General features: G+C 42.9%; 1 protein-coding gene across 2 annotated transcripts in view; it reads left to right on the top strand.

Annotated features, from left to right (window-relative positions):
• Positions 1–27,192, top strand: part of Frmd4a (FERM domain containing 4A) — a 577,932-nt gene that overhangs the window by 142,652 nt on the left and 408,088 nt on the right. The window contains exon 1 of one of the 2 annotated variants that reach the window (XM_060372408.1): positions 1,353–1,683. The exons of the other annotated variant lie outside the window; for it this stretch is intronic. Coding sequence (XP_060228391.1) covers positions 1,651–1,683 — 33 coding nt within the window. The 5' untranslated portion in view covers positions 1,353–1,650. Of the gene's footprint in view, positions 1–1,352; positions 1,684–27,192 lie in introns of those variants that run through there. 2 annotated transcript variants of the gene reach the window in all.

Consider the following 27,192-nt stretch of genomic DNA (forward strand, 5'->3'; position numbering starts at 1 on the left):
TTGGAGATATGTTGGGAGCTGGGTCTAAGAGCAGCAGGTAAAAAGAACAAGTTCCATCCCAGGGGCAAGAGTTGGATGAGGCTAGCTGCAAGCACCGTAGGTCAGCACATCTGCTGTGTTTCACATGTCTGAAGGGACATGCCCTCAAGCTCTTGAAAAGACACGACTGTTCTTAGTTACAATGCAGTCCTCACCCACTGAGCGGCATGTACTGAATTCTTACCACATTGAGAATCCATCAAGACAAAAAAAAAGGTACATCTTTTCAAGTTCATTACATTCCAGTTCAGGTCTTCGGTATATTTATTTTATTGTCTGCTTTTTCCAAGTCACTAGCCATACTAAATGAAACAGCTAGTCTTGGACAATAATATCTCTCACACACACACACCATGTGCATGTACACAAAACCCCCACATACCATACACACACATGCATAGACACACATTTACACATATGTACACACAGGCAGGAACACATAATCCCCTTTATAACATACATACAACACAATACTACCCATACCATGCATATCACACACACACACCTCACAACCCCTTTTACAAAACACGCTATCTATCTATCTATCTATCTACTGCCCACAATATACACCCACAAACAAACACCACACACACATGCACATACAACTCCTTATAACACACCCCCACACATATATAACCCCAAATAACATGGCACACACATACACCCATATATACATGCACACACACACACATGCAGAGACAGACACAGAGAGAGAAAGAGAGAGAATTCTTTCCTCAGAGAAAGTTGGCAGTGAATCTCCAGAATGGAGAAATGCCACACAGATAGCAACCCTTGAAGTCAAGTGGAGATCACATGAGCAGGTCTACAACCGCAGTAACTGTCTAATACTTAGCTCTTCTGGAACGGAATCCATACATTTGATTTTGAAACTTTCCCAGAGAAGACGTACTGAAACATCTGGTCAAACAGCAAAAATTCCAGCTCAATGTTCCGATGCTGTGGTTTTAACAAATGCTTATTTAGAAATATATAAGTGACATGATTTTTTCCCTCTGATTTCTGAATATGGACCAGAAAACCATCTGAATAATGGTGTCAACTGATTCCATTCCTATCACGATCCCCTTTTCTAAAAAGAGAGGTGGATGGATGGATGGATGGAAGGATGGAGCCTTACTCCTGAGAGAGCTTGCTGCCTCCTGAAGCTGGGAGGCTGGGACGGTCAGGCAGCTCAGTTCCGTTGGCCTCCTCCAGTTTGGGTGAGCCGCCCTACGTAGTTTGTTCGGACCACTTTTCTTGGCTCAAATACGATACCTACGACAGAGATCATTTGTCAAGCGAGCATGGTACAGGGAGAGCTGTAGGCAGATTATGGAGAGAGGGAGGAGAGAGAGGGAGGAGAGAGCACCGGAGAGAAGAAAGAGAGGGGGAAGAGGGCGAGGAGGGAGCTGACTTCTCCCGGCACATCGTGTCTCAGGCACCTCAGGCACCGGGGATTCAAGTTAGACCGCTCGCGGCGCAGCGGCGCCTCCCGGGTGAGGGGAGCCACTGGCGGCTCCAGGCATGGCTCTTTTCATGTGGGATGCTTAAGGCGGGCGCGCAGCGGAGTAACTTGCAGAAGAGAGAAACTGGCATGAGGATTCCGCCAAAATGGAAGGTCTTCTCTCTCCAATGAGAACCAAGGTAGGGGGGACTAAACCCCGATTTCTTTGCGCGCTCCTTGGCGGCTCAGGAAAGGCTCAGCGAAAAGGAAGGTTGTGCGAGCTTTTGTCTCATTTCAGAACTAGGCTGGCGAATGCAACCGGACCTCTCAGTGAATAGCTTTGCCTCCAAGGCAAGGAAGGCGATTGCGGTCTGTGGGAAAGGGGGACCTTTCCTCGTCTGGGGGGCGACGAGGACCATCTGTCAGCGCGGACAATGGGAACCTTAGTAAACGAGTTTGCCTCTCAGTTGATTAGACAGCCATATTTTAGCAGGATTTCCAGTGATTCTCGCTTTGGGACCGGCGCTGCCCTCTCAGCTGCTGGTGGGCTTGCAGGAAGTACCGATTTCTCAGGCTGCGCTGATGTTTTGCAGGATGGGTCCTGCATTTAAGGCAAAGAGCATGCCCAGCTCACACTGAAGCATCCCCTCGGCTCCTCCTCTGGTTCAGAGACGGAGGATGGGGAAGCCTCGCTATTGAAAGTAGGTTAATGCATTCTGGAAAGCGTTGTGTTCTCTGAAAACTAGCCGACCTGAGCAAGAGATTTGAGAGCAGCGCTGATCAAACACACCTTGAACTTGTTCCGGAAGCCTGTTTAAAAAAAGCTCTGGGAGACTGATGCCAGCCTCCTGGAGACTCCGAGCGATTTTTTTCTTTGCCTGGAGTTTGCTTTTTACTTGATAAAGCGGCTGCCATGAATATGGAATTTCCCAAGGAAAGCTCAGATGAAGAAAGGGCTGGTTTCTACTGAATCCACGCATAACTTTGAACGGCTGCTGAAAGTTTTAAATAATGCTAGCAACATTCCTTTTCTTTATTAATTAATTTTCAGTTTTAGGAGGTAAATAGCTCTTTAAACACGTAGCAGTGATGACACCAATAGGATCGGGCTTAGATTTAACTTGTTTCTTTGACGTTTGGCTAGTGATTCAAACACAAACAGGGCCTTTTGTGGACGAAATGTTTTTGTTTTGTTGTTTCCCCCTTCTAGTTAATGTGGCTGTGACATTTTTCGAGAACATTGGAATGTCAGAACGTGCATGAAAGCCCCACGTGGGGGGAGGGCATTCTGCTGGATTCACCCATCCTTTGATAATCATCCTTCATTAGGACAGCCCCAAGTGACAGTTGGTTACAAAGATTCTAATTCCAGCCGCTTGGCTGGCTGGCTGGCAGATCTCCTTGGAGATCCCCTGTGGCGGCCTGTTGTTCTCCCCTCCCTAGGTGAGGTCAGGTTGCTCGCAGACAGCGCATTCTAAACGCTCATCCTTGGATGTGGCATGCAGAAAGCACACAGTTTTCAGGGCTGCGGAGAAAACAGCAAATGCAGTTGGCTTCTTGTTTCTCTTTATTGACAAGCTGAGATCCGAATGCTTGGTGGAATGGCTGTGTAGTCTGTTCATTTGGCCAGCTTCTTAAATTACTGCCTCAGACTAACTGTACTCAGATTTGGGCTCTTGCTGGGGCTGAACATATCTCTGACTCTGGGCATGTAACCCCATGCAAGCCCAACTCTCACAGACCTCAAGGGGACTTTCCTATGTAAATGAGACAGTACCCAGACACTCCACAAATCATGCAGTGGACCCATTAAAATGGCATGCTAAGGGAGGAGGAGAAATGGATGTTTGTGGATGTATTGTATTTGCTGGTTGAATTCACTTTACGGTTTGTTCTTTGACCATCATATCATCTAGTAAGCTTGAAACTAGAGGCTCAGGTCCTTCCAAAGTTCAAACCTAATATTACTACATACCAAATTGACTCTGGTTCCGACCTGACCTTTCAGTTTCCAGATTAGGAGGGATTTGCATTTGTGCTTAAATTACTTCTGTGAATTTCCTTTTAATCTCTTTTATTTCTGACTCTGGAAATTGATATTTTCCTATTGAAAGTTCAACTTACATTTGAATGTGGTAACCTACAATCAGTCCTGCCAACTCAGGAAACAAGAACTAACTGTGAAGGCTCAAGGATAAAACCCTACTTTTGTGTCTCGGCTTCAGTGCCTGAATTGCTGGGTCCTGTGTTGTTGAAATGAGCCAGGGATTTTGTTTTTAATTTACCAGAGACAATTCTGACAATGTGTTGCCCTTCTTAAACTTTGATCACTCTATGCCATATTAAGCTATTCTGGAATATTCTCCAGAGTTGATGAGGATTTAGCTTGAAGTTTCTGATTTCCTGGTATCATGTTGGGGCAGACAAAGGCTACTTCTTTCAGCAACATTTTGGTGTGTTGCGGTTACTTAATAACTTACTGACAATTTAAAGCAAGTGTTGAGATAAACTGGACATCGTGAAGTAATTTCATTATGCCATGTAATAGACTTAACCAGTCTAAATCATGGGTGCTTAATGCATTTTTATCTTGGGATTTGCATAATTGGCACATAAATATGCATGAGATTCACTGGAAGTGGCAAAATAGAATGGGCAGAATGGTCCTGTGTGCTGAAATTAAGGACATTTCCAGGAGGACACCTGAGCTTCCTCTGTCTCTTGGGTGGATGGTCACACTTGACATACCTAAAAACAGACAGGGCGGCAGCTGGCTTCCTATAATAACAGCGTACTGTCCACGGCACAGGTCTCAAGTGCAGCGCTGGCCTCTGGCTGTATCTTCTTGGGCTCACCACTCATTCTTCCCTTTGCATACTATAAACCAGGGGTTCTCAATCGTCCTGACGCTGCAAGCCTTTAATAGAGTTCCTCATGTTGTGGTGACCCCCAACCATAAACTTATTTTCATTACTACTTCATAACTGTAATTTTGCTACTGTTATGAATCATAATGTAAACATCTGATATGTGATCCCTGTGAAAGGGTTGTTTGACCCCCCCCCCCAAAGGAGTTGTGACCCACAGGTTGAGAGCCGCTCTAGGCTCTTGGTGGTACTACTGACTGGTTTTCTAGCAGGAGATGACATGGGCAGGATCATAGCAAATGATGCTTGCAGAGGCAAGTGGGGAGAAAGATGAGAATCAAGCTGATTGGATTGTTACTCCTATGAAGGAAAACGGAAATAATTTTATTCTTTATCAACTTGGTGTTCCTTGTAAATGTCTCTTTTCAGTTTCATTCTTAATCTTCCAACCTCTGTTCTCTTCAGTCTTCTGAGTACTGCACCCATGCACCCAGTGAAAGAGGCAGGAAAGACAGCCTCTTGTTTTTAGTTCCTTGAAGTTCCTCTTTGCCTGCTACAAAATTTGCAGGGAGAACCTAGTTAAGGCAAGAAAGTCCAGCCAACCTTGACTTTTACGAATGCAAGGAGACAACTGTAGCATGGAAAAGAGATGAAGTAGGAGGGGTGACATCAGGGGGAGAGGAAGATGGAGGGAGAGGAGAAGAGGACAGAAAAGAAGAGGAGAAGAGGGTAAGTGTGAAGAGGGTAGCGAAAAGGAGGTGAAAGTAAGAAAAGGGAGAAGAATGTAAGAGGAGGTAAGAAAGAGATGGGAGAGGAAAATAAAAATGGTAAGGAAAGGGAGGGGAAAGAGAGGGAGAAATGAAAAGGAAGAGAAATTAGGAAAGAGAAGGGGGAATGGAGGAGGGAGAGAGGGGAGGAAAGATGGAATGATTGGCCATCCATTACAGCTGTGTTTTGTTAAATGTTTATGCAATAAACAGAAAGTAGGTTCACATCAACCTCTCTAGAAAAGATGAGCATTAACTTTTAAAGCTTCACAACTATTTCATGAGCTAATTGAAGTTTTCAGGAATATTCACGTCATTGCTGCCTTTAATATCTGTTCTGGCTCACAGTTACCTAAGTCTGATGTGTCTGAACCTGTCTTATTTCTGCCTCTAAGACATAAAGACAGTGCATCATTTTCTGAATTAAAGTCACTTCTTTTATTTTTTTTAAAGGATGGCTTCTGGTTTGTAGCATAAAATAACTTTCTAAAGAATATGCTCTGAGAAGAATGGTCTTTCTGATAAAAGGGATATTTAAACGGACATGAAAGCTGAGATTTTAAAGGAAACATGTCTAAGGGGCTGAGGATTTTACATTCTACATTTCCAGATGGTGGGAAAGAAGGCTTGTGTAAAATAATCAACAGCTTAGGTTCAAGCCCTGCACAAAGCACACATGCACACACACACACACACTCTCTCTCACGTGCAGTGAAACTATTACAAGGGTTGTGTCTCACTACTCAAGCCCTCATTCTTTCAAGGATAAATGCTGCGTGTGACTGAGGTTAGCTCTACAACTTTTCTCCTCAACTCACATTGCAATTTTGGAAATGCGTTGAGGATATAGATGTACAGATGGTAAACATTCTAAAAATACAGATAATATAAACATTTTTTTTAAAAAAAAGAATCAAAAGGTACAGTAACTCTGTGGCTTTTTAGACTAATTATCATAGTGTCTAAACTATGCAAAGTCACTTCAAATTACACTAAACCTGACTGAAACTTCACCAGACCTCCACAGAGAATAATTCCTTAAATGAGCCATTGTGTTCCTCCTCTCTGATGCGTCAATGCACATAAAATGTTGGACGCCCTCCTTCCAAGAATCCTGTGAATCAGAAAACACAAAAAGCTAGGGCATGGTTTAGCCTGTGGAGGGCAAAACTAAGGAGGACTTGGCAGGTGCCTTCAGCTCTGCTAAGCACCACTATGCATAAGATTATGTGCAAGCTACTGACAGCCCGTGCTTCATCGTAATGAGGACTCAAATTAAAGAGGACTTGCTAGAGCTGAGGAATGACAGCTTTAGATGAAACTTAAGGGGATGTTTGTTAATAGCAAAATATTATCCCAAGAAATGTTGAAACAGTCTTGAAAACAGAGCCCTTTGAGGTGGGTCAGGAAGAATCCTACCCAAGAACACATAATCCTGTGTGACAAGGCAGGAGGAGCTGACACAGGCGTGCTGTGCTTTTACAGCATGGTGTCGGTTTTGCCATAAAGCCAGAAATGCAGTTGTGTGTGAAGCATGCATCAGATTCCCTCACCGAGAGATGCTATGCATTACATGTTGAACTGCTGAACTCAATTCAACAAGCAAGAAACAACCTCATTCTTCTCTAGAATGAGCCAGTTAAAGGTGTCTGTGAGTTGTGGAAGAGAAACCAGGGCTGGTGGACTACTCATTAGGTTAGATTTTCCTACACTAGTCAGCTTTCTGTTACTGGGACAAAGACCTGAAATGATGAACTTGTCAGAAGAGGCTCATTTTAACTCAGAGTTTTGAGGCTCAGTGATCTCCCAGATAGGGGTAGAGGAAAGCAATCCACCTCATTGCTAGGAAAAACAAAAAGAAAGAGGACAGGATCCCACAGTACCCTGGAAGGCCCAAAGTGAACTGGAGTTTCCCATTAGATCCTGCCTCTTAAGGTCCCACCTCCCAGTAGGACCTACTGGGAGACATATGGGTCTTTTGGGAACACTTTAGGGCCACACTGATAGAACTTACTAAAGAGGTGGTGGCCAGAGTGCTGTGTCCCATCCAGTCAAAGTACCTAGGTTCAGACTCTAGCTGTCGCCTCCTGTGATAAGTTCCCAAGACTTAGTTTTCTTGCATATAAAATAAATATGATTACAGAATCTAATTTTTATTTATCTTCACATGTGCCTATGTGAGCTCACATGCACCACATGTATGCAGATGCCAGCAGAGGCCAGAAGAGGCCATCGGACCCCCTTGAGCTCCGGTTTCAGGGGGTCAGGAACCACCCATTGTGCGTGCTAGGAACGGAACCCAGGTCATCTGCAAGTGAAGTAAGCTCTCAAACCACTGATCCATCTCTCCAGCTCTAGATAACAAGCCCTGTGTCATAGTTCCTTGTGAGGAGCAAACCCACTCATTATCTGTAGGTTCCAGCACACCATAATAAATGTAAACAGTAACAGTATGAAAAAATAGATGGGTAAATATGTCCGGAAGTGCAGATCTCACGATGCATGTTTGGAACAAGCTGTCCTTGCGAGAATGAGCAGGAAAAGCAGGCGATCTGTCTTCTGTATGATGTAACTGAAGCGTAGAGGGAAGGCCTCCCCTCCCCTCAAGCTGCCTGCCGCGTAGGGTCTTCACCTGTCACCTGTCAGTGCTCGGCTCTGGGGGCTCGGGAAAAGCAGATTCCCTTGCAGCCTAAATCAATGCTCATTACAATAAACCCTTTCTCAACAAATGGTTACGGTGGGCGGAATGTTTAAAAAGCCGGCAGCAGCAGTACCCGCCATGAGGTATCTGATCAATTAAAGAATGACAGCCTTCCCTTTTTATGGTTGCCATCTCTGAAGGAGAGAAATGGGTTGCCTCAAGCAATCTCCCCTAGAGTAGATATGACCCCGAAGTCTGCACCCTGGACATGAGCGCCCCACCCCACTCACCCGGCGCCATCTGTTTGCGATTGGCCAGCGCTCCACTGCCTGGAGCCCTAAGGAGAGTCTGTACTTCACCTGGATTCCCAGGCTCCCCAGGACCTGGGCCCACTTCACTTTCCCTTGACGTTCGACATGAGCAGTTCAGGCTTCACTTAGCCCTGAAAATCACCCAAGTGTTTTGAAGTGTAGCTTTCAGGACTCTATTCCAGAGACACTGATTCAGTAAGTTCGAGGAGGTGGGGCGGAAGAATATGCATTTCGGGCAAAAGGTTTAGGGGCTCTAGATGGCCTTTCATCGTGTTAAAAAGAACACAGACTCCTGTGAGCTGTTGCCCTCCAGACACTAGAGGGCGCTGTTTTCTGGCTGAATCACTACCTTTCCTTTCCTGTCTGTCCACCAGCTAGTGGACTCAAATTCACTCAAATTCACAGGTCAGAATGACTCCTGCCTGGTGCGTCCTTGGCGCATGCTCTGTTTTGCTTTCTTCCCAGACTTCTGTACGTTCTGCTCTGCATAAGGTCATGTTCCCTGGCTGCCCACTGCAATGCACAATGAGCCTGTGTACTGCCAATTTCACAGCATCTTCTCACTCCCTTCAACACAGGGTACACGTACACGGTGAGAGCACCAGGACTTCAGACCCTTGGTGAATACTTTTTGACAGAGGAGAGAACACAGAACTTCTGTAGGCCCTCTAAGAGGACCTAGGGGTTGCATAAATACCAGGAATTGAGCAGATCTGTGCCGCCAGAGTAACTAGTGAAGTCAGTATAGAACTATTTCCAGATAAGGTGGGCAGGTTCCGCAGTGTGGCATCATGGACACAAAACGTTCTGGAACAAGTTGTGCACAGGTTCTTTCCTATCCTTTCTTTTCAGGCTAGTAATACTCTTAAGAGGTACTCAGTGTTTTAATGATCGCCAGGAGTATGACTTTGGGTGCTGGGAAAACGTAACTAGAAACCAATGTTCACCTCGGGATGGGGGTCACCTTCTGGACTTATACTCAGAACTTCACATTACAAAATGTTAGAAAGTTTTGTTTTGCTTTGTTTCTAAAGCTAAGAACTATTTTCTTGACAAAGCATAGATGTTCTTACTCTAGGCAAATGGTCAAAATTACTGCCTCCCCAGCCTCCACTTCCAGTATGTCTCTGTACAATATAGCAGCTAAAGCCAGGAAAGCATGTCAATTTATGTCACCATTATAAAACAATGTGTGTGTTATATCTTTGTATACATATAATATTTTTATATTGGTGGAGTTGAAGCCGGGGCCTCAAACATGCTGAGCAAGCACTGGCCCACTGAGGTACATACTCAGCCCTATAAAACAATATTAACCAAAACTTGGGAGATAGGAAAATAGTATATGCATATGATATAACAGCATATAAATGATATTATAGTCATATGAACATATTAATAAATAATGTATAATAATATATTATATTAATGTCTCAAAGCCCAGTTGAGAACTAATGGAGAAAAATTAATTAATTAAGGGTTAAGGATGTCAGCAAAGGGAGAGCTAGAGTAAGGCCAGTGTTCTAAATACAGGATGGGTGGCTTAGACTACTCCAGAAGAGAGAGGAGAAGCCAGGAGGCATGGAAACTTGGGCTTTAATAACCATGCTTAGTCGAAAGCCATTTCTATCACAGGCCAATGAAACCCTGTTGGTTCAAGAGGTATCATGGAGATTTCTACATACCTTCATGGCCATGGGCTTCCTCAGAGGACCCAGGAGGACCCCGGGGATCACTGTGAGGGGCTACTTTCAGGGACTCCCAGACCAAGCTACAGAAAACGTAGAGGCAGGAGAGGCTCCAAGACACTGACCTCACATTTCTATGTAAATGGGAATATGGACGTGGCTGGGCATGGAACCCATACAAACAGAGAACAGGAGAAATAAGGCTTTGTGATCTATCCAAAGCCAAGGGGTTGATTTATTTGTAATAATTCCATTTATTTTCAGGAAAGACTTGTTTGCTACACCCCAAGCAAGAAGAGAGGCAGTAAAGCTGGGATGTGGGAACAGGGAAGCTGGCCGTTCCTGCAGCTCACATGTTTATTCATCCAACAAGGACGTAAGAGTGTTCCTCTTGAATGTTAGACAATGAGCACACTTCCTGCTGTCAAGACAGCACAACCCACAGGGGAAAGTGTTAGCACAGAGACCACAGTGAAACAAAGCAGTTTCTCCTGGAAAACAGAGGGGGACATGTTCTAGAAGCTGGAGGCTAGAGACGAGTGTTTGTTTCTGAGGCCACACTGCTTCTCAGGAAATGTGGCGATTTTAACATAGTGGATACCGCAACTGGGAAAATTAACTCCACACTGATATTCAGGAGAATTATGGTAATGGCAATAACTTTGTGCCTTCAAAGGAATAAAGATGCCTCTGGAAGATTCTATTAATCTCATAGGGTCTCCTTTATCTTATATAAAGAGCACAAATTCATATGTATATTTTTAAAAAATGGGAAAACTGAAGTTCAATTATTTCTCCAGATTTCAGAGCAACAAACTGCATGTAGTGCTAGCTTAGAAAACACAGGGCAAGGTACTATGGAACTTGACCAAGACTAAACTTCTTCCTTGAAAAAATTTTCCTTGAGAATAGAATAAGCCTCTGTTATATTCATAGATTATCTGCTCTTCTTTGGTCTCTGTAGATTTTTAATTGGAGATTTACATTTAGTCTCTCTCTCTCTCTCTCTCTCTCTCTCTCTCTCTCTCTGTGTGTGTGTGTGTGTGTGTGTGTGTGTGTGTGTGTGAGAGTGAGTTGATTTGTTTCCTGAGTCAGGGATCTCAATGTTTTGCTCAAGTTGACCTTGAAATCCTGAGCTCAAATAATCTTCTTACCTCGGCCTCCTGAGTGATAGGATGTAGAATGCACCACTAAAACTGGTGAAACATCTTTCAGCTTACAGAACAGAATTCCCCACTATGCAGCTGCTTTTTTCAAGTCATTTTTCCTAGTCATCTTTGCAATCAAGCATGTTCTAAGAACACTAAAAAGGAAATTCTAGAAACTAATTTATGAGTTTCTAATCTCATGAGTCTGGTTGAAATATTGCACCATCTTATTCTGTCCCATCCAGGACATGAGTCACGCCTCTGTCAGAGTATTTGCATAGTACATACCACACACTTGGTAGGCATCCCAGCTATCAGATCAACTGCAGTCATATCACAATGCCTGCGTGCCAGGTTAGGCACCCATTGGGTGTTTTGGAGTTTATCCCCACTGTAGTAGTAAATTAAAAAATAGAGTGTTGGGATATATAACATTTGTTATTGTCCCTATGATTATCATTATCTAGCCCACTATCACCAATAATAGGTGCCTGTTAGATTTTATAATTGCCTTATTTATCTTGGGCTGGGCAGATATTCCAACCTACACTCTCTGAATCACCTCACCATCAGTCTCCCAGCCCCCACCCAATGCCACCCTCCTTACCATCCTGTCTTCCATCCATAATCTTATAAATACTCCCTTTTATCCTTCCATCTGGGCCTTTTCACACCATTATTGGAGTCCTTCCTCCCGGTCCCACATGGTTTCTTTTCCAGGATAACCCATTGTGGCATCCTCCTTCTTCCTGTCTTCCCATCCATCTGTCCTGTAATTCTCCTGAAAAGCTCAGGAACCTTAGTCCCACCTACTCCATTCTGCCCTGCCCAGGTATAGGCCATTTAATGAACTAATCAGGTATAATGTTTTAGGCAGGTTTACAGAAGCAAGGATAGGTGTATCTGTAGGGCAGTAACCAGATCTTGAGAGCCAGTGATTAGCATTAGACCAGCCTCCAACACCCCACAGATAAGAGGGAATGAGTACATAATGGGTAGCTCTTCAGTATGGCCTTGAACAGCCCTCATGGGCTGTATCTTAAAGAATGTCACATTTAGTTTAACTTTGAGCCCTCATACTTAGAGCTACAGAAGGTCCTGCCAGGAGTGTCATTCAGTAATAGACGTTCCAAATCATCGTTTGTAGCTGGGAGTAGGAGGCACACACGTGTTACACAAAGGTCATGTTCAGTTTTATGAGCTGTATCTCCGGAATATCTGGGGCTCTAGCAAAGCATCACAATGCTACAAAAAATGTGTTCTGCACGGAATTAGGTTTTATAATAAAAAAAAATGACTGATTTGCTTGAATGTTTTATTTACCATGTTTCTAGGATGTAAAAACCATATACAGATTATAGGCTTTTATAGGTATTGCCCAGTGTAAGAAATAAGGAACCCCTCCCCTTTCCTCCCAGGGGAAACAGCTATGTTGAATTTGATGTTTATCATTTCTTACTTTTACAGATATTTCATTATAAGTGTTTGCAATGAAAATAATATTATTTATGTATTAGTGCTTTCAAGAAATAGTAGCCTTATTCTGTGTCCTCGGAGCAAGAATCTTCGGCAGGTTATTCATCTCACTCAATACTTTCATGTAAAAGTCATCAGTATGGATATATATGTAGCTGGAGTCCATTTGTTTTCCCCGCTGAACAAATTGCTTGGGAACAGTCTTGCCACAAATCATAGATTCATTCTCTAGTGGGCAGACACTTCCGTTAAAAAATTACAGACAATACTTCTGTGACTGTACTTGCTCGCATTCCCTTGAGCACATGAACAAGTCTGTGAGTATGTGCACTTGGGAGAGGCACGGCCATGCTGTGAGCCACAGGTACCCTAACACTAAACTGTTTTGAGCAGATATCAGTGGTTAAGATGTTGTTTGTTTTGTCCCTGCATCGACAGCTTCTCTTCACTGTCCTGTGGACAGGTAGGATGATCACGAAAAAAAAAAAAAAGAGGAAAGAAGGAAGAAAGAGAGAGAGAGAGAGAGAGAGAGAGAGAGAGAGAGAGAGAGAGAGAGAGAGAAAGAAAGAAAGAAAGAAAGAAAGAAAGAAAGAAAGAAAGAAAGAAAGAAAGAAAGGAAAGTGTGGCTGAGGAGATCACAGCAGTAGGCAGGATCTCAGATTCCCAAGACCCACATAAAAGCTGAGCAGAGCAGCACATAACTGCAACCCCAGTCCTGGGGACTGCAGATACAGACGCATCAGTGGTCAGACGATGCAGCCAGTTGGAGTACTGAAGAAACCATGACTCTAAATAGTAGATAAATGACTAAGGTAGAGAGTGACAGAGGAAGATGCCTGGCATCAACTTCTGGCTTCCGCATGTGTAGGCACCTCACCTCTACACACGTGTGCAAACACATAAAGAAAGTGTCAATCCTTCTGTTTATGTATAACACGTTTATTGTACTTCTTTTGTTGTGTCCTGAAAATGAAAGGAATGACACGGATTTTATGATTCTTCCCCCCAAACCTCCATTTACCCCACTCTTCTGAAACATTTGCTGTTAGTTTCTTCACTCAAACTGGCTACTGTTCATGGCATATGTATGTGTCACCAGTGAGCAGGACCTGACCAGACATCCTTGAGTTGATTTTCTGTGTATGAAACTCAAAACAATGTAAAGAAACATGAGAGATTTCCTGACCCAAACCTAGCCCATGTCCTTTCCGGTTGTCAGGGGACACTTTTCACCCAGGAAGACACTGCAACCCATTATCAGACTTCTGGTTCCTTCCCCTTGAGGCTTAGGTTCCCTACAATTGCTCTGTAGTTATGGCCGCCCCTGCCTGGCTGGGCTCAGGGTATTAGTAAGGTATGATTAATACTGTCTCTCAAGGTTCCCTTAAAAGCACTGGTATTTTCTATTTTCACTAGAATAATCCTAAAAATATAAAGAGGGCTGACAGCATGGTTTGGAAGGTAAAGGTGCTTGCTGCAAAGTCTGACACCCTGACTTCAATCCCTGAGACCCACATAGTAGAGGGAGGGAACCTAGTTCTGAGCCATTCTCAGATCTCCATAAATGTAACATGTGCATGTATACGCACACACACACACAGAGCAAATAAAATTGTATTAAATTTTAAAGCACAAAGAGTATGGGAAGATTTTTGAACCAGCTAAGGGCCATTTCATAGTTTCATAGCCTCCTATTGTCTGATACACCATATTTATTTTATGCCAATGAGAAAAAGACCAAAGATTTATCTAATTCAAATGATGGTCTCTGCCAAACATAAACCAAGGCAATCACAGCGCATTATTGAAGAGTTTCCAAACTTGATGAGAGAAAAGAAATGATAAAAGAACTCATCCTCTACCCAGTACATGATGATATCAGCATGTCACACTCAACTGACGGCAGGCAGAAACCAGAAACAGACTCATCTGAGCAGTGGAACCTTCCCGTCACCACCAGCTTACATCAATGCTATTAGTCCGAATTGTACTCACTTCACATACTTTTGTATTTGAACTTTTTTGGACTGTGTAATTTTATAAGAACTTCAAGGAAGTTATTTTTTACTGGCTGTGAATATTTAAGCAGCTATAATTAAGATAAAAATAAATTAATGAACACTGGATGACCTGGTAATTGGTTGTCTTGAAGGGATCCATATATTTCCTAAGTAAGATCAATGGATAGAGCTGAGGCCAGCTCAGGCAACAGAGTATGCCTTTTAAGTGTTACAGGTAGCTCTGTAAGGATGATCATGAGCATGAGAGATAATTTACCCATCAACTATATGTATATGTGGCATACTGCTTGACCACTTCTTCGACAGAGACCCTATTTTCCTGTCACCTCATAGTTCTATTATAGCTGATAAGGTGCTCAAAATTGTAAAGAGCTTATATTCCAGAGAAAGAACCTCCGTGCCTAGCCTCTCTGGGATCGTGTCCAGCTGCTTCCCGGGCAAATATTTCATACCCAGATCTTTTAATGTAGGTTACCCGAGTGCTGGGAGAGCTAAGACACCAAGAAGAAGATGATGAAGAGATAGCAGGAACCTGGGCCTCCAGCCAGAAAGGAAGATTACTAAAGGCAGAAGCAGGGATGCATGGCAGGAGTTAAGTCCAGTAGAGAGATAGCTCAAGAAGGAGCAGTTAGAGGCAGAAAAAGATTCTTCCTTCTCACCAGCCCACCAACCTCCTCTCAGCACTTCCTTCTGGCAAAGCCAGTTAACCCGTCTTGGCGTCACACTTCCGTGTGAGAAAAAGAGCCAGGGAGAGGGGAACCGACACCAGATAACAAATTCTCTCAGATTCTGTGATGACTGTCTTTTTCTCTCTGATATCTCACACTGAAAATGACTGCTTAGACATAATTCCACACTCTACAACCTGGTGAAACTTTACCCAGTGCCAGGAAAAGCAAATGCTATTTCTGCTCTGTACCAGCTCTGATTGGTGGCTTTGTGTGTGTATAGATAGGAAAGGCCGATTGATGTCTGTCGTGAGTGCAGAGTGGGAACTTCATGCTCATATTTGGTATACGCTACCCTCTTCTGCTCCATCACCCAGAAGGGACCACTCAGGAGCTAGCTTCTGTATGGAGCAGATGTGAACGTCACACCTATAAACTCAAGTGTGTAAGGATGTCCATTTCTTTATCATTTTAAAATTAATTAGTGTGCATCTTAGTCTTTAACTCTGCCTGAACGGGCAATTTGGTTTTCCCACTTTACGTAGGGGCCATGTTAAATAGGAAGGAAAATCTTTGTCATAGTCAGGGCTACTTTTGCTGTGATGAAACACTGTGACCAAAAGCAGAGATTTCAGCAGGGACAGGGTTGGGAGCATGACCTTCCAAGACCTGCCCCAACAGTCTACTTTTCCCCCTACCAGGATCCATCTCCTGAAACCTCCACAAACTTAAAAAATGTACCAGGAGCTGAGGCCAAATCATTTAAATCATGAGCCAGAGGGGACATTTCAGTTTCAAATTGTAATACCACCCAGGCTCAGGAGGCACCCATAAATAGAAATAGCCACAACTTACAGATAGAAGTTAAAAACTGGGCAGTCAGGGAATTGCCCTATCTTGGCCTCCCAGGAGACTACACAATTTCTGGCCACGTGACAAATCCAACACTGCCAATAGATTGGCAGCTACAGTTCTCAACAGTGGTTTCTCTAGATAAAAGCCCAGAGTCTGCAGATTGCATGGTCTTCCTGAGAATGAAGATGGAATTGGTAACCTGCCTTTGTGGAGTAATTTCTAAAAGTGCTGATGCGTTTCTACCATGTTTCATTAGCCAGCGCTTATTGGAAGGGGAGGTGGGGAAGGAAATGGAAATGTGCAGTCTGGGGGTCTTGGCTGTGAGTGGGTTTCCTAGGAAACCACCTGCGATCAAGTGCGGTGGGCTCCCTGAGACATGGAGGAGGGAGGAATATGAAAGCGAAGGTATATGGAGAAAGAGAAAAATAAATCACTGCCCGAGCTCCTAGGTCTTTAATTAATGTAGAACATGCACTATTTTCAGAAAAATCTTTTGGAACTGCTGTTGAGGTTGAGACAGGCATGGCAGGGGCTTACAAAAGGGTACATTGGCTGCATACGAAAATTACCTAGCAGAATTTGGTCTCATCGATATGCAAAAAAAAAAAAAAAAAAAAAAAGCAACATGTAAGTGAAACAAAAGCATCAGCTCCATTTCTGCATGGCACAAACAAATTTGCCTCTGAGGATGAAGGCAAAGCTACTTACTCTCAGCAGGTCACAGGCTGCAGCTGGTTTTACAGTGGTGCGTGGTCATTTCATCATCTTCATCCCGGGACCGAGAGCGTGAACTTGGTGCCGGGAGGGAAGAGAGCTGGGTGGAGTTGGGGTGCCACTTAGGGATGTGATGCATGTTCCTTGAACTGTCTCTGTACAGCCGTGATCATCACAGCACCTCTTGCCTCCTTCCCGAGGTGGGAAATAAAATGCCAGTGGACTAAAGGAAGTGTGTGTTTAGTTTCATTTTTGTGATAAGATACCCTGACAAATGCAGCTTGGGGAAGAAAGGGATCGTTTTTCCTAAAGGTCCAGATTGTAGTCCATGAAGCAGGGAAGGCAAGGCAGGGACTGCCCCCTCCTTCTTGTGTTCCTCTTTCTTTATTCTTGCACAATTCAGGTCCTAGCCTAGGGAATGCTCCTGCTCACTGTAGGCTGAGTCTCCCTGTACCAATCAATAGAAACAGTCCTACACAAACCAACATCAACTAGTTAATTCCTCATTAAGACTCTCTTCCCCTGGGCTCGGCGGCGCACACCTGTAATTTCCGCACTGGGAAGGCAGAGGCTGGCGGATCAACTGTGAGTTTGAGGCCAGCCTGGTCTACAAAGCAAGTCTAGGACAGCCAAGACAGAGAAACTCTGTCTGAAAACAAACAAAACAACACAAAAGACCCTCTTCCTCTCTTCTCAAGTGATTCTATGTTGTATCAAGTAAACGGCTAAAGCCAGCCAGCACAGGGAGGGGTTAAGAGATTTCTTTCTTTACTTCAAATATAACTAATGTACAAACACAATACTTGGTGAATTGCAGGAGATATCAGTGTCTTGATGGATTTGTAATTTATTTATTTTTATCAAAAGCCATGTGCTTCCATGGCATGAGTGTTTGGTTCAAGCGAAAGTCCTTCAGAGTGGACACTTGGACTGTGAATGGGTAAAGCTTAATGAATTTCGAAGCATTTAGTGTATTAGTGTGGTTTAGCAGCGTAGCACTTACCTGGCTTGTACAGGCTTAATCCCCAGCACTGCAAATGAACACATAGAAGGTGGCTTTTGTTTTCTCATGGTGATTGTGAGTCCCTGGAAACATCCTGATGAGGATTTGTCGAGTCTCTGCTCTGGTGTGTAAATCAGGTTTGTTTTCAGCGGTGTGTATATAATCATACATTGCAACACATTTGTGATTACAAGTGTAGAGCCATCTTATGTGTCTGGGGATGTATGGAGGAAGTAAAATCTCGGGACCCATCTAATAATTTACAGATTTCATTAACACAGTAAGCTCTTGCCCTGGGTTTTAAAGCTATATGTTTCTGGATCAAGAAGTCTTTATGATAATGGGGGAGGGATTTTCTTTGTTTCTTTGAAAATTAATGAAGAAGGGCTAGATACAGCCTAATGAGTGTTTGCATAGCAGGTGTAAGGTGCTGGGATTTGTCCCCAACACTGCAAGGTGGTAGGGGTGTGGTGCTGGTGCTGGTGATATTAATTTTTTTTCTCTTAATTCTGAATCCTTTCGACAGTGTCTTTCCTATTGGTGTACTCTTGACATAGGAAAGTCCTGCCTGAGAGCACAGTGATCCTACTTTAGTTGACCCCGATAACAGGTTAAATGATAACTCCCACAAAAGAAATAAACACAGTTACATGCTTATGCCATATGAAATCTGAGTACCCATGAGCCTGTATACTGAGCGACTTCTTTGTTCTAATGTCTGACCCCCTGTTGCAGACCCTGAAGTGGTAAGAAAGTTCAAGTACCCATCAAATATTTGTTGGGACTGAATTTTCTTTGACACTTTCTGGGTAGCTCAGTGTCAATGTTCCAATGTGCATCTACACTGAGAATCCCTCTCAGTTGAGGTATAACAGCAGCAGCATGAGTGTTGCTCTGAGCAAGGATGTAAGGTATCACTGTGTGGTGGTTTGAATAAGAATGGTCCCCACAGGCTCATATATTTGAATGCTTAGTCACTAGAGAATGGTGCTATTTGAAAGGACTAGAAGGATTAGGAGGTGTGGCCTTGCTGGAGTAGGTATGGCCTTGTTAGAGGAGGCAGGCTTTAGGGTTTCATAAGCCCATGGGCTACCATTCTACTCACTGGGATAATAATGGACTAAGCCTCTGAAACAGTAAGCAAGCCCCAGTGAAATGCTTCTTCTTATAAGAGTTGCCTTGGTCATGATGTCTGTTCATAACAATAGAACTGAGATTCACTGAAACCACATTATCTTCAGACATATTTGGTAGGAATTATGCCAACCATCATTCATTAAAGACAAGGAAATGAAGGCACAGAAACATCTCTAACCACATAGAGAATGGAAGAGTCAGGGTTTCCACTGAGACATTTGGGGGCCTAGAGCCCACAGACTCTATGGATGTCTGGTCTCCTGCTGCATTTTGCTTCCAGTATGCAATGCTGCTAGTCTTAAGAACAAAATTATCACCCATCTGGCATAGGTTTGCACTGTCTGACCTATATCGGACCTTCTGCATCTTGCTCTGTTTGACTCATATATTATTCTCCAGATATTGGTTGGCAGTTCTAGAAGACAACACACCCTTGGTTTTCAAATCTACAAAATCAGGTCACCTTTCAAATCACCCCACTGACCCGAACCTTTGTTTATTTCTCATTAATACATTTTTCTCTAAAAGTAGTTCAAGTGACTACAATAAAAAAAAACATGCATAGTTTTGCTTAGTAATGCAAAATGGAATATTGCAAATGGGAACAGGAAATGAAGCAAATAGATGCTTACATATTTACTGTAATTAAGCATTACATTTAGTTATTACTCTGCCATTTGCCTGTAGTGATTATGTACAGATCTGCATTTGTTTGTTTGTTTGTTTTCCCAACTCACATGTCTGGCATGTGCTATGTAACTTGGGCAGGACAAAGGTTTTTAAGATGAAGATGTGAATGTGTTTGTCACCAAAGGGCAATACCTGTTCTTGGGGAAAAGCTTGACCATAACTGAAAACTACTCTATGTAAAGGTCAGAACTATGTCAGATTATTAATGTAAACACAAATTCTGGAATTTGTAAGTTTCAGGCAGTTCTGGTCATATGCTTTGCTAGATTTCCAAGAGTCTGAAATGCATCATTGACTTGCTATTGATCATGGTCAGGAATGAGGAATTAGGGGAAGGTCAGAAGGAGATCACGAGAAGGTCAACAGCTGCAAAATTTACAGAAAGTTGATATGAAAGCTATCGCTGCGCAAACATGAAGACCCTGGTTCAATCCCAAACACCCATGTAAAAATCGGCCATGGAGCTCTATCCTGTTATCCCAGTACTGGGGCGGCAGAGACAGGAAGATCTCTGGAGGCCCACTGGCTAGTTAATTTTACCTCTTCAGTGAACTCTAGGTTGAGTGACTGACCCTGTCTCAAAAGTTAAGGTGGAGAAGTAATAGAGGAAAACACTTGACATCATCCTCTAACCTATATGTACACACAAATGTGCACACACACACACACACACACAGAGGGAGAGAGAGGCATCACATAATCTAGGTGTTGTTTTACTAAGTATCCTGTTGTGAGCTGATATATTGTACTGTGCCCTCCCATCTCCAATCATATTTCATTCTGGCTGCAACTTTCAGTACACATGTGTTTCTTGTATTAGTGACTCTGTTTGGTGGGTACCCATCACAGAAACGAGAACATCAAGGGACAGAGATGCTCAATTATTTACCCAAGGTCACAGAGCTAAGCAAGCTCCAGAAACACTGAGCCTTTTGAGATAGCTCTTTTATTTCTAAGTTGGGTTGATAAGAAAATTCTAAATATCATCAAAAATTTACCTTCAAGAGCCTGTGGTATACTAAGCCTACTTTATTAGTCTATTAATAAAACATAACCTCACTCATTAACAGGAAGTTCCGTCTACCCTGTGATAGATGCCCTGTACCTTTGTATCTGAATAAGATGAATATACTTCCAACTTTTTGGGTCAGTTTCTGCCTCTCAGCCAATGACGTATTTAAAACATGTTTCCTGTGTCTAAGAAGCTCAGGTTCAAATTAAAGTTGAGCCAATTATTGTCTTATGACCCCAGAGATGTCGTTCAATCCCTCTCTGCCCAAGTCTTCTCAACTGTGATAGTAAATATAATTTTGTGAGATAACTACCAAACTATTAATACCTGCCAAATAGCTTTGACATAATTTTCTATGTATAGTTGGGCCAGGTAACTCACACCTGCAATCCTAGTACTTGGGAGGCTGAGGCAAGAAGATTATGAGCTCAAGGCTAGCCTGGGCCATGTTGAGAGTTCAAGATCAGCCAGGGGTTCAAAATATGATCCTAGATAAAACCAAAAAGGTTCTTGTGTACTCTGTTGAGCCTGGCTTGGAACATGGAAGTAGGGGTGCTGTTATTGCTCATCCTTCCTGGGCCATCCTCTGGCCATATGGTCTCATTGGTCACTGTCCATTGGTCACTGGTCCCTCTTAAGGACCAGTGCTCAAAAGCAGATCTGAGACACAGAGTGTTCAAAAAATTTACAAATAGAACTCAGCTCTTACATCCACGAGTGATAGTTAGCACGCACTATGTTAATGCAGAGCAGAGAACGGGAGGTTTGATGTGAGGAAGGTTAATGAAGTGACTCTTCCTACATTACTCTAAGCCAGCAATGGGATGAGTACAGATTCTTCTTCCTGGTGGCTTTCTTGCCTAGGTAGCAATTCTACTATGTGGCTGGCACCCTCCTTGTGGATGCCATTGATATTTCTTCTCTCTGCCCTTCTATGCTTTTGTGTATGCTCTGTCTTCCTTTTCTCTATATTTTAGATATGCCCATGACAACTTTTTCCTAAGTCAGCCAGAAGTGAGCTTTGAAGTGACCTTCATTCATTCATTCCTTTGTTCTGCTAATCAACCAACAGTTAATACCATAGGAAGAGCAATGAAGTTGGTTCCAAAGGATCTCTTAGTTCTCAGAGACCATTTCCTTATTTATTTATTTATTTATTCATTCATTCATTCATTCATTCATTCATTAACTTATTCATTTTATATCCCAATTGTGTCCCCTCCCTCTTCTCCTTCTTGCCCCACCCTCCCTCCTTCTTCTCTTATCCCAGTCCCCTGGTTCACAGAAAATGGGAGCCCTCCTCCCTTACCAACTGACCCCCGACTATCAAGGCTGCCTGCATCCTCTTTCTCTGTGGCCTGGCTAGGCCCCCTTCCCCGGGGAGAGTGATAAAAGAGCAGGCAATAGAGTTCATGTCAGAGACCGCCCCTCATCCCCTTACTAGAGGACCTACATGGGGACTGAGATGCCTATTGGCTACATCTGAGTAGGGGGCCTGGGTCCTCTCCATGCATGGTCCTTGGTTGGAGAGCATCAGTCTCCGCAGGGTCCCCTGAGTCCATTTTTTTATCTTTGCCTAAATCTGGTCACTTCAGTCTCTGGTCTCTCTCTTGACCCAGTTAGACCACTGTAGTTCTGCTGCCCCTCCGCTATTGCTCACTGCCTGTTCCAGAGCCAAGTTTCACATGAAACAATCATTTTTTTTTTTCCTTAAACTAACTCCCATTGTACTCCAGCTTGGGAAAGCTACCCCATCTCTTGAAGGCCCAAAGATGGCATCCTACAAATGAAAAAAAAAATCTTCTACAGTGTACCCTGGCATGAGAGTCCCCTTTTGGATGGTATAAATTGTTGTGAGGCAATATTTAAACATGGAGAATGCCACAGGTATTAGTTATGGAAGGGCTTTAAAGATACATACATTAAAGGCTGGGATGTAGCTTAGTTATCATTCCATAACTAAGTACTTGGTAGAGTACTTGACTGTTGTGCACAAAGCCCTGGGCTCAGTCCTTCAGTACTGGAGTACAAACACGCATTGGCAGTGCTGCTCTCTAGAGGAGAGACCCACTGGGATTTAGTAATTTTTAATTTGTAGACTGAAAACTATATATGACTCAGAGCAAAGAGACTCACATGACCATAATACAGATTACAGCAGAAACCCAGGAGGAAGGGAATTAGGAAGGATGATCTTTGGGGTAAGTGGACTTTTGATTTCACCTTCATCCTCCTCCCTTCTCTTCTCTCCTTCCTCTCAGAGCCAATTCCAAGAGGAGGCATCCAATGACCAGTGACTGGTGGGGTTTTGCTGTAGTTCCAATTAATTAATTAATTAATTAATTAGTTAGTTAGTTAGTTAGTTAGTTAAAATCAATTTCTTTGTGCATTGGTGTTTTGCCTGCATATATGTCCATGTACCATCTGCGTGCAGTGTCTGGAGCGGCCCAAAGATGGTGTTGGATGCCCTGACACTGGACTTATAACCCAGCACATGGGTGGCTGGAATGGAATCTGGAGTCTCTGGAAGGGCAGCCAGTACTCTTAACCACTAAACCAGCTCTATGATTTGCAATTTAATACAACTCCATGTCAGAAAGTTGAAATTCTAAGGATGGAGTTTTTGGCTATCAGCTAGTCTGTGATGAGGAAACTGGGGGACACTGACTGCCCTCAGGGGCAGGGGCAGGGTTACCCTTCCCCTACATTGCTCTCCTCTTTCGTGTCTGCCTAACTGAGCATTTTATTCCAGTTCTTCCAAAGTTCCACCCCCTTGCCCTGTGTCATGAAGATGATCATATTGTCTTAGTGACTTGCTGTGACCAAACACCTGCCAAGAGTAGTTAAGAAGGAAGACTTCATTTTGTCTTCCAGTTTGAGACAGCACAGTCAGTCATGGTGAAGAAGGCACAGCAGCAGGGATACAAGGCAGCTCATCCCATTGTGTCCACAGCCAGAAAGCAGGGATGGATGATTGCTGGCGCTCCCCTTACTGTCTGTTTTTTACCTTTGTATGTAGTGTTGGGCCCAGCCCACACCCACAGCAGGTCTTCCCATTTCAACCGAATCTCTCTGCAAAGAGCCCCAGAAATTTATCTCCCAGGTGATTATAAATCCAGTCAACTTGACAGTCAAGATTAATGATCACATCTACGCTCGTGCTTCCTTTAATTATTTTTATTTTAATTGAGGGAAAACCAGTTAGCCTACAATTTCTGATCGTAATCGTTGTAAGTGTGTAATTTGGTGGCATTAAAAATGGTTGCACCAGGTATCACTGGCACCATCATCCATCTGCTCGGCACAACTCAAAGCTTTGTACTCATTGAACAAGTTCCAGTGGCCAGTCTGTCTTCCGCCTTTCCCTGGGCAGCGGCCCTTTGCCTTTCTACCTCTGTGAGAGGTACCAGGTACCTCTCGTAAGTGGAATCACACAGTACTTGGTGTGTATCCTTTTGTGAATGGCTTATTGAACTTGGCATCCTGTCCTCAAGACTTATTCACTTGGTAGCGTATGCAGAGAATCCCCTTCCATGTCAAGGGTGAATAGTATTGTGTCATATGTGTGTAGTATTTTGTTTTGCTTATCCATCCTAGGCTCCATTTGCATTGCACACACACACACACACACACACACACACACACACACACACACACAAAAGGCCCTGGTAGCCAACTGTAGGGAAAAATAGAGGTCTATATATTTTTAGGAGACTTAGTGACTATAAAAATACTACCTGGATATGAGTGCTTATCTTTGGCTACCTGTACTCAGCCCCCCTTGTTGGTAAATGAAGACTTTAGATTAACATTCTTAAGATCCCTTCCAAGTCATAATATCCTGGATGCTTAGAAAGCCCTAAGCATTGCTTTTGGCATGTGTATTATATGCAAATCCTTCAAACCCACATGCTAGGACAGATTTCCAGATAAGGACACATAGCTTGGTGCTTTGGTCTCTCTTGATTCCATTAGGTGTTTGATGGAGTTATGACAGTATTTACACTCTAAGAGGCAGTTACCATGAGATTGTACCTTCTGAAGGGTCAGCATTAACTCAGTCAGACTTTTATTTGAATCATTTGACAGTTTCCATTAACAGCAGAACAGCTCACTCTGCTTAGAAAACCTGTGCTCAACAGTTTAAAGACGATCATCAGCCCATGTATATAAATGATGCGCATGTCTTGAATAACCATTTCAGCAGACCAAGAGGAAGCACACTCAAGGGATTCAAGAAAAGAAGGCTGGAAAATTCCAGTTAAAAATAAATCTTTCCTGTTTGCAGCAGTTTTGCTTTAAAACAAAGTGTTTTCGTTCCTTGTAATGCTTCCATCTGTAATACAGCCTTTATCATAGAGTATTGATCCTAATAAAAGCCAATCACTCCAGGCTTTTTTATGGACCTTTCTTTATTTCAATGTAGTGTATTAGAGCAAATACATGTTTTGTGATATTTAAAGAGAAATGAGATTTTATTTGGTCAATCAACCTTTATTGAATTCAGTGTTTATTGCAGAACCCAAAGATATAAGTAACTGGCAGTATATATGAATTTCTTCCTCCCCCTCTCCCTCTCCTTTTCCTCTCCTTCTCCTATCCCATCACTCTCTAAACTTCACTGACAACATGGTGAAAAACATTGCAGAAAAGAAAGTGGAAGCAATTGTTATAAAATTCTGAAGAGGAAGGAGCCATTATAGTGACCTGAAGTTACAGTTGCCTGTGGGTAGTAGAGAGGAGAAGGTCTCGGTGGTCACCAAAGCAGGCTTCCTGGGACATGTAACCTGGCATGTGAGGCATTATTCAGGGGAAAATAGCTTCTCACAAGTGGACAGATTGGGCGGAGGTATGAGGAAGGGTGTTTGGGGCCAAAGGGCAGAGTGGGGTGAAAATGCTCGGCATGCTTCAAGGGTGAGACAGTCCCTAATGAACGGGGAGCAGCAGGAGCAGGCTGAGCAGAGGAGCTAATGGTACAGAGGTTGTCAATGCTTCTGCCTCATTTTATTATGAAGTAATGATAAGTAGCTGCTGCTGCTAACTCTGCTTCCTCTTCCTTTACTTTCTCCTTCTCCTTTTTCTCTTTTTCCTCCTCTTTCTCCTCTTCCTCCTTTGCCTGTTGCTATAGAACTTAGATTCCACACCCAAACTAAGCATACAGTTTGGGCACATACAGACTACTCAATACACTTTTCTATCTCCCTTTATGTCTTGTTGGTAGAGACTTTTCAAGCAACTTTCTCTACCCATTTTCAAGGCCATAGGCAGCCATTAAAATCACCATCATCTCTTGATCCCAGAAATCTTCTCTAATGTCCACCCCTGGCTCACCTTGAATCTTCTTTCTCCTTGGCATGAGCCTTTGCCTCAGGATTCGTCCTCTCACTCCAAACATAGCTCCTCAGACAGCGTGGCCATTGCCTCTCCCGTTGCCTTGGCAGGCTGAGTCCCTGCCATGCAGTGGCAAGGGCTGGCCACTAACCAGGCTTATGGCCAGACCTCAGCACTCCTGGGCCCCTCTTTTATATGAGAAGTGTGATGACAATTTTTTGTTCCTTTAGAAGTTCAGTCTTGATTTTATTAAAAAACAAACAAACAACAGCAGCAGCAACAACAACAAAACAGTGGTTGAGTGGAGCAACAGCATCGTCCTATCTTTGTTTCTTCTTTCAAAGACAGGTATGAAAAGGTTAAGAAGGATGATACAACAGTTGGTTTTTCCTTGTGTGGACACAGAGAAGGAAAGCAGAGCATAGACAGACAGGTCTAAGAAAGACTAAGAACATCAACTCGGGATAACTAAAAGTAGTACCAAGAAGAGAAAGGAAGAGAGTCACAAGGAGAAGGGCTGATGCTTAGCTTCATATACTAAGGTTAAAGGGCATGCAAAATTTGATAATCTTTGCTGATGTCAAGGATGCTGCTAACATCCATCTTAATAGCTTGTAGTGAGTACCACACAATAAACATAATATTCCCTGATGGATGGTAGATGGCTCGTCTTTGGTTAAAATAGATTGCCCTCCTACTGGCTATGCATTCTGGAGCCTTGCATTTAGATAAATATGCAGTCATACAATTTAGCACAAATAATAAAGAAAACAATTCATTGGTCTGAAGCTCTCTTCAGTGATATTATTTCTAAATTGTTTGGTGCAACATTAACACACATAAGAGGTCAAAGCAAAGGAAAATAAAAAATGAATATTTCAGGATGTTCTAGAAGAATTGGATCAATACTACTGGCCTAGAAGCTAAGAGTAATAATCTCTTGTAAGAAACACTGTTTGAGAGATTGTTTTTTTAGGTTCTATGATTAACTGAGAAAACAAAAAACAAAAAACAAACAAAATTGCTAAGTCTACAATTTCAGCTGTTTTCAGTATGACCCATTTAAGAAATGGAATGATATTACTTATGTCATGGCAAGCACAGCTCTGATTTCTTACTGCAGTCAGACCTAGTCTTTGACTACCAAATTTTAAATTTCCTTTGACTTTGTTTCTGTCTTTCTGTTCCTGCTCTTTATATGCAATAATAATACCACAAAGTAATAACAAAAATGTTAACAGACAAAAAGCCAAAAATACTCACCCCTCAGAACAGTGACCATCTTTAATGTTGGTGAGTACATTAAAACAGCAACTCAGTTTCCATTTTTATCTATTCTAGATCTTTGGCCTTTAGGTTTACGTACTAGGTTGCTGAGAT

The sequence above is a fragment of the Meriones unguiculatus genome, chromosome 19 (genome assembly GCF_030254825.1).
Source record: "Meriones unguiculatus strain TT.TT164.6M chromosome 19, Bangor_MerUng_6.1, whole genome shotgun sequence".
In the NCBI taxonomy this organism is placed as follows: Eukaryota; Metazoa; Chordata; class Mammalia; order Rodentia; family Muridae; genus Meriones; species Meriones unguiculatus.